Source organism: Dendronephthya gigantea, unplaced genomic scaffold (assembly GCF_004324835.1).
Source record: "Dendronephthya gigantea isolate DGI-Jeju-01 unplaced genomic scaffold, DenGig_1.0 000029F, whole genome shotgun sequence".
Lineage (NCBI taxonomy): Eukaryota > Metazoa > Cnidaria > Anthozoa > Malacalcyonacea > Nephtheidae > Dendronephthya > Dendronephthya gigantea.
The window spans coordinates 2,208,263-2,216,331 of NW_021163039.1; the positions used below are offsets into that span (position 1 = coordinate 2,208,263).

At 35.7% G+C, this 8,069-nt stretch overlaps 1 protein-coding gene across 1 annotated transcript; it reads right to left on the reverse strand.

Annotated features, from left to right (window-relative positions):
* Window positions 1-2,576: 2,576 nt before the first annotated feature.
* On the reverse strand, window positions 2,577-7,761 carry LOC114523971 (latrophilin-like protein LAT-2). Its single transcript, XM_028545042.1, has 11 exons — window positions 7,488-7,761; window positions 7,161-7,213; window positions 6,382-6,486; window positions 5,585-5,992; window positions 5,032-5,193; window positions 4,577-4,801; window positions 4,322-4,484; window positions 3,855-3,991; window positions 3,471-3,740; window positions 3,084-3,147; window positions 2,577-2,704 (listed from the first exon to the last, which is right to left on the reverse strand). The coding sequence occupies exons 1-11, from the start codon at window positions 7,759-7,761 to the stop codon at window positions 2,577-2,579; spliced, it is 1,989 nt and encodes a 662-aa protein (XP_028400843.1).
* Between the last annotated feature and the right edge of the window lie 308 nt (window positions 7,762-8,069).

Genomic DNA, 8,069 nt, shown 5'->3' on the forward strand with positions numbered 1-8,069 from the left:
CATACATTTTTGAATAATGAGCCCTATAAAAGTATATACGAGGGGAAAAGGTCACGACTTATTTTTCCTCGTATATAAATAAATGGCTTGCACGTCAAACCATTCACGTGCACGTCTTTTCTATGTGTTTACGATGACGTGTTGTGTTTCTCTCACTCAGGGGTAGAATTGCATTGCAAGTTGCAAGGAAAGTTTCATAGCGTAACACCGTATTTCGGCTACGTTCACACGAGACAGGACGAACTTGGCACCGTGCTCGAATTAGTCTGTTTGAAGTGTTTACTGACGCAAATACCCAAGAGGTCTCGTTGTAAGCTATGCAATTCGCGAAAAATATATATGAAATGTTGCAAACAATAAAATATCGCAGGATTGGAAGCAGTAATATTTTTATCAAATTAATACTGTTCGTCTTTTCTGCTGCAGTCAAAGGTAGTCTGTACACAGTACGTATTTGAAAACATCTCCGCCCGTGGGTGGTCGTTGAGTAGTTGTGAAATTTGCATGAATATTCGCAGAAACTCCTTATGCACATGCTGAGCTAATCATGTTGCTAAATATGGCTGGTTTTTATATCACATCATTTGCCGTTATTCAGATGTCGTAATTCGTTGTAATTCGGTGTTGTATGAAAACCGAATTACAACAAATTCAAAACGAATGAAGACATGTGAATTACAATGGTATTTGTTTAATATTTGACCAAGTTATCGTTTTTTAGTGTCAAAAAATTATTCATGCTTAGCATCAAGATCATAGAAATCGAAAGTGTCATGCAGTTCTGTATTGACGCGTGTATCAAGACATATGACAGGAACGGGACACCAAACAAACTGAAATAGTTGCAGCACTGAAATAGTTGCAGCTAGATCGATACGGCTTAAGAGCGTATAAAAATAATTACATAACAAATGAGATTTACATGCGATTTAGTTACGCGAATAATTTATATCAAATATAGCGGATATTGACAGCAATGAGGCTTTGCCACACAACAACTGTCAATCAGTCTTACCTTGGCAGATAAACGAGTTGAAACGAACTAGAAATATCATAAAAACTAGCAGAAATCGGTGTTTAACTCCCATTTTTCATCTATTGTGTGAAAAACTTCCCTACTTTGCTTAAAACAAAGGCGCTCGCGTTGGCGACGGTGTGTCTCGGCGTTGATGCTTAAAATGTAAACATTTTGTTCGCGACGCCCGTTTAATTATTGAAAGCTTTTTTCCGCCATTGAGAGGGAGGGGAGCAAACTACGTGATCTGTTAAAAAACATGCATCGGCTTTCATCGTTATTACATAATCTTTCAAACTATGTGGCTAAAGAAACTAAAAAAAACTAAATTCGTGTTTAGTTTCATCTTTAGGGTCCAGATTTGGGTATAATTTAACGGATAAAAGCAAATTCTCAGCGGGTATGTTTACAAATGGCGTAACGCAACATTTATTATGTCCACACGACATTTATTTTGAACAACCAGCTAACAATATTTTGCTTTCTATGTCTCTATAAACATCTCCTTAACTTCAAGATATAGTTTGTACTAGTTTCGAAACGAAGAAAAACGTCAAATGTTCTCTGTTTATTTGTTATCACGCCATAATGTATTGCATCTTTATTGCCATGCTTATGTCAAATCTAGCGCGTACTATATCAAACATATATTTGTTTATTTTAACAGCTGACTGAAATCCTGCCTTGGCAGACGCATCTTTCCAAACGCATTTTTTTTGCTTTGTGACAGGGCTTGCTTGTACAGCTTCTTCGTAGACCAATGGATTTCTATGCAATAAAATCTTAAACGCACTAAAACCACAAAGGACTCGACATAATTGTGTTGCAGGAAAACCGGCGGTTATTGGTTCGAAAATTACTTAATTGTTCTTCTGAGAGACCGAGAGTCGTGTACAGCTGTACTTTAAAATACAACCCAGCTTTTCAGGTTTAGTTTTAAAACGTGTCACGTTTCATTCCACTGTATAAAATTATTAACTTTTTTTAGTTATACAATAAACTTGACACCCATAAACGTAGCTAACCTATCTTAATGTAAATGACTTGAGAAGGCGAAAAGGTCGTTCGGAAATTCACTCACATTTCACAATATTATTATTTTCTTCTCTTTTTATACACCATTGCATGATTGGGAATGCAGTGACCCAATATTAAGGCTAAATGTTTCATTGTTGCGAGAAATCATTATCGCCTAGGCTGTAACTTTGGTTTATATACTGCTCATTGCCTATAATTATAAAGTTTGTTAAACCACTTTGAAAAACAATTTTTACACAGGTAGCCTGGCCGATCGACAAATGTAAACATTCAAATAGGGTTTGTTATAACTGGTTAAATTGTAAAACTAACGTTTAGTTTTACTTACAAAAAATCTTTTACTACTATAGGTGCATAAAAAACACTACACTGAATACTCATGATGATCAATAATCGTTTGTGTTTGTCGCTATTTAGACCTTCCTGTGCGCGCAGGGTGCGAATTAGGTTATATGAAACATACATATTAAAACGTCAACATAACTATATAAAATGTGATCGAGTAATAAATTGTTTCCACTCACTAAGATCTTAAAGGAGTGAGAATGAACTTTTCGCCATTCAGTGATTTGTTGTCCTGTTCCACGAAAACAGAGACTGTTGGAATTTTTGATTTGGTAGAGCTGGTTACAGTTGTTGCAACAGTTAAAGCTACACAAAGTAATTGGAAAGAAATGACGGAATCAATACCGAAGCATCTGTTCATTCATTAATATACTCATTCAAACAAAATTTAAAATTTAGATATCTAGTTGCTATTAATTTTATTAAGTTGCTATTCAGCTATATGAATAAGAGTTTAAATAAAACGTGTTTCATTAAAACACGAAGTAGTTCCATCCTGAAGTATCCTATCAGATCCTGCACTCGGAAAAAGGGCCACGTTAAACTAAAAACTGCTTTATTGCCGAAAAAGCGTAATTAATGCTACTCATTCTTCTCTTGGTATTTCAGATTTTTTCTTTTATCCCAATATCTTTCTTCTTAATCTACTAAAAAAATTATTTTAATGAGTCGTTTTATTACTTACCGACTTTGGCATTGGTGTCCCTTGCATTTCTGGCTTTCTTTACACTGCTGATTGCGTCATGAACCTGAAAAAAAGTAGCAAGTAATTTTTTCATGCGAAAGAGGTATAAAATATTCTTAGTTTTTGCAAGTTGAATAAGTGGTTTCAGAAAATCCAACTCACAAGATATTCTACGGGTCTTATAGGGACACACGAAAATTTAAATTCAAATGCCTGAATGCAGTCTAAACTGAACGCAGTTAATAGAGGGTGTTTAACAAAGTGCATGGTATTAAATACAAAAAGCCTGCTACTAATTTATCACTGAGTTGAGTTCTGAGTATATAAAGGTTCAAACCTTGTGTAAAAATATGAAATATGACTCTATGGTGATAATTCAAACCATACCTTTTTATTTATCAGCACGTGAAAAACGAATATCATTAGGCCTTGGAGAGAGTTAAATATCCCGAAAAGACATTTAAAGAAAATTGCATCACGATTGAACACCAACAAAGCAAACACCCAGGTTAGTCCAAGTATTGGAAAAAGGATGGCTGAACCTTTGACACCAATTTTTGCTTTTCTCAGCTTTGTGTCAGCTTCTGAATGAGCGGTTCTTATTTGGCTGGAGGATAAAGCACTTCTTAACGCCAGAACGAAAATAACAAAGTTGATCTAGAGAAAAAAAACTGTCATAAGGATATCTTGCGAGTAATCCTAAACGATGATTTTCTTTTAATCGTCTTTTATCAGGAATATACTGTGTGGAGAATTGCCTCTTACACTCACCAGTATGACCAGGATTATTGTACAGACAAATGTCCAAAACAACGCACCATCACCACGGCACCAGCAGGCACGATCGGTTATAAAATCTTTTCGATCATTTGCACCGACTAATATAGGGACAAGGACAACCGGAACTCCTAAACAAGAATAACTAATGGCATTATTGAGCAAAAGTATTGAGCAAAACAGTTTTGTTAGACTATATCGACTATATAAGACGAAAATTCTAATTCGCGATCAGATGACTAGGTAACACTTTGAAATAAATTAGGGGGACGCCGATACACCCGTCATTTTAAAACTGCAAGTCATTTGTAAAGGCGATTGGTCAAAACTAATGTCGTGTGAAATTACCGCCCACCTATAGACTTTCCGACACCTTTGACCGAGGTAATGAGAGATAAAATTGAATAAAATACTTCTACAAAAGAATAGGATTTTTAAAAAAATTGGAAACTACAGCTTACCCCAACCAATCACGTAGAAGGCCTTCAGGTGTTTACCTCCCAAAGCCAAGCCTGAATACACGTTTACGAGTTGTAAATAAATGACGATTCCTTCGCAAAACATCCAGCCAAAAATAGCGAGTATGAAGAAATAAAGTAGTATGGAGATAACTATGCAAAATGTCTAAAATTGAAAAAAAAACAGGATTGATGCATGATAGTTTACATTGCCTGCATGCAAACAGGCCAAATGAAAAAAATTAGAACTAAAAGAACCTCATTTTTCTGCGCTGGTCCAGCTACGATAGCAAATATATCTGTCATTCCAATCGCAACACAGAGATTTAAGAGGACCTGGGATGGAATATTGGTCTTGACATTCTTATGAAGACTCTTCCAGAGTAAAGCGTATGTTGCTATGGTTAGCAACACTCCAACTAATGATATTGAACAGCCAATGGTAGATATTACCTCCAAAGCCTTTCTCTCAGCTTTGCTTAGCTTAAACAAATAGATTTACATGATAAATATACGGAAACAAATACGCAATTTTAATGGTCATGAGTGGCGTGCAAAGTCTGGGAAGATCCTGTTTGAATGTAATTTTCAATTTTTATCTGTAGGAGAAAATTGTTCACCGTTGCATCTGGTCAAATTCGTGAGCCGAATCTATAAATCATTAGGTGAGGGGGATTTCAAGTTAACAATCTCTATATTTATTTGAACCTTACCAAATTTCTTGAAATGTCGATTGTAGCAAATGCTGTGAGGTGGTTGCACTCACATATCAAGCGATTTCTGCCTGACTGGTCTTCGACTTTGATACAGCCATCTGTCTTCCACCTATTTTCACCCGACTCTGGTATCCAGTATGCGCATTTTTCATCGTTATTCTAAAAGTTAAAATCAGGATGCCATCGAAAAGTTTATTTCCCGTGATCTTATTACGTCATATATCTGGTTAATTACTAGTAATGACAATCGCCATGAAATGACAAATTTATGGGCGTGAATATTGGCGTAAGTATGGTTGATTTTTATATGGCTTTTCGAAATCCTCCATTCTCATTGGTTGACGAGCGTTCCGCAAAACCCATATTCGCACTGTGGTCCGTATATTCCGTATCTGGACCAGAGTCCCGAATGTGTCAAGCAGTTCAGCCATATAATAAACCGGTTAATTGTTGACCAGCCGACTGTTCGGTCTGTACTGTGAAATATCAAACGGAGTTTTTTTCGCAGGGATTTTAGCGACCATCTAACTTTAAAAAAATATTTTTTTACCTTTCCATTTCCGTCCCAAATGATCTGCACAGGCTGGGTAAAACTTAGCATCTTTGACTGAGGTCGGACACTTGCAGTGATTATCTTATTGTTTACTTTCACATGATCATCGCTGGTGTGAAATTTCTCTCCAAGAAATGAATTTAATGTCTTGTACCACACGACAACAGCAAGACTTCCAGATTCTTCAGGGATTGTATCAGACGAGATGATTAAGGATGCATTGGGGAAATTTGTACGTCTGTCCACAAGCGTAAAATTCCCTGTGTTTTCCATGTATCTGACTCGTAACTGTACGTTTGAACTGTTTTGACTTATGGAACCATTCGTGTTGTTTCTTATCTCCTCCCCATATTGGAGTCCATAATTTTCCAACGTTGTTACCAGATCTGGAATTACATTTCTATCCTAGAATAAGAATATTTACGGTTGGGAGGAAAATCTACCAGGTAATAACGACGACTCAATTAACTCTAAAATCAATCGACAGTTAGAATAACCAGGATAGCGTGCATGACCTTTGCATACAGATGTTGCGAGAACTTTGAAAACACCGAAAACACAAGTTCTCAAACTGTTATTGCTCGATAATAAAGTATTTTTGTTAGTCTGTTGATCTCTTTCAACAGGAAACTCACCGAAATATTTTTCTATGATTTATCATTTCTCTCATCCAATATATTGCTGGCAGGCTCTAATATTTTAAGGCTGCCATCAGAAATATTTAAGTTTACGATTTTTCGAAGTATATCAACTGTGTAACTAAGAATTTTTGTATCAGCGCCATTCTCTCCTACCGCCACTTTATCAAGATCTGTGAACTCTGTCAGTTCGTTTATAATCTCATGTGCACGTTCTTTTCGTACTTCATCTGATACTTCCTCACTATAAAGTTCGTCAACCTAAAAATTGAATTACCCAGTTTAGAAAAAGTGGGATTTTAGAGGATTTTACAGTACGCTTAACTTGTTTAAAACAGTAATAGTTCTTGCGTTCCACTGATTTCCTCCAGTTTAGTGCAGGGTCGATCGAAGTATTGGAAATGAGTAGAGGGAACACGGGCCGAACCGTGAAAAAGAGCAGATGACAGAATTCGACTACAATATTTATTTCTATCGGCAACCCAGGGGATATTCTTTTAAGACCAATTAGCAAATTTGTTTATATTTTTAGGAAACAGTCAAAATGCTTAAATATTTACTACTTCCCGTAAAAGGTACCTTATTTAACATTTTACAGGACGTATTTAACACTTAACCATTCTGATTGACTTAGCCTGAAAAATAGCGACAAATATAATTCAGTAATCTGTCAGCCAACTTGGATCCTTGTATTTGCCAAGATGACGAGGGTCGCCAGTGAAGACGGTGTAGTTTCATTAGTTTGTATTGTGATCTAAAAGACTTATTCGAAAAATTGAAAGACTGAACAAAAACGAGACTAAAAGTAAAACCGAAACTGCAGTATGCATTTGCCATAAAATCACAGAAGTCTGTATTAAAAAATGAAGTATATGTCTAAATTAGCTTCCCCTACTACGTTTAACTGATTTATAATTATGAAAAATACATCTTACCTTATTGTTTAGTTTCCCAATCTTAGCGATTATTTTCGATTGCGTTATCATATCTAAATAGTTATATGTTTAACTGAGCATTTGCTATTGTCGTCGATAGCTGTATGCACTTGTTAGGCGGTGGAAATGATTTTTTTAGTTTCCACATATTTCGAGAGATCCTTCATTTTATGTTATACTTGAATTGAAATATCGAATTAAATGCACAAATTGACTAAGAATAATTCTACAAAACTATTGTTTGTGCGGAAGTTGACAATTAGTTAAGGTTAAGTTTAAAGAAAATTTCAAAGTGCCTTCAAAATTAACTCTATCAATGCATCTTACGTTTTTCACATACAAAGGATTTCTTATGAGAACATGGTACATCATTCCACCTTCCATCTTTGCGCATTTCAACACAGTCTTCCCTTCCTCCCAAATTATTTGGTTCGTCTTTCTGCCAATTGCTATAAGTTGCGTTGTAATTATTCAAATAACACCACAACATATTACATCTCTTCAAACCAATCCACAATTTAGCATTTGGAGACTCTCTGAATGTTAAATTGATAAAACCGTTAAGTTCATCTCCATCAATACTGACAAGTTGCGCGCCCATTTTTTTGCATTCAGCATCTGCATCGTTCCAGTCCAACTGAGTTTTGGGATACGAAATGTACGTGTAGCAAAAGTCAGATTCTTCCTTGTCACCCGGGCACACTATAGAAAGGAACAGCTTACGCAATAATATTGGAACTTTAATCAAAATATAATTTAGTAGAATTGCTTATTCCTTATCGCTGGACATGTGAAATTTCAGCAATCAAATTTCTTGGAGAGAAAATTTTATGAAAGAGAGATGTGTGAGGTAATTTTTGAGAAAAGGGATTGAGCAAATAACTGATCGAGCTTCTTTCATGAATTCAT

Excerpts from the sequence above, each read along its gene's own strand:
- LOC114523971 (XM_028545042.1), bottom strand. The coding sequence starts at position 7,761 with ATGGGCGCGCAACTTGTCAGTATTGATGGAGATGAACTTAACGGTTTT. Across the intron at positions 7,214-7,487 it reads ATCCTTTGTATGTGAAAAAC|ATATGATAACGCAATCGAAA; the intron begins GTAAGATGCATT and ends ATAACTATTTAG. Across the intron at positions 5,993-6,381 it reads CAGATCTTGATAAAGTGGCG|GATAGAAATGTAATTCCAGA; the intron begins GTAGGAGAGAAT and ends TTCTTATTCTAG.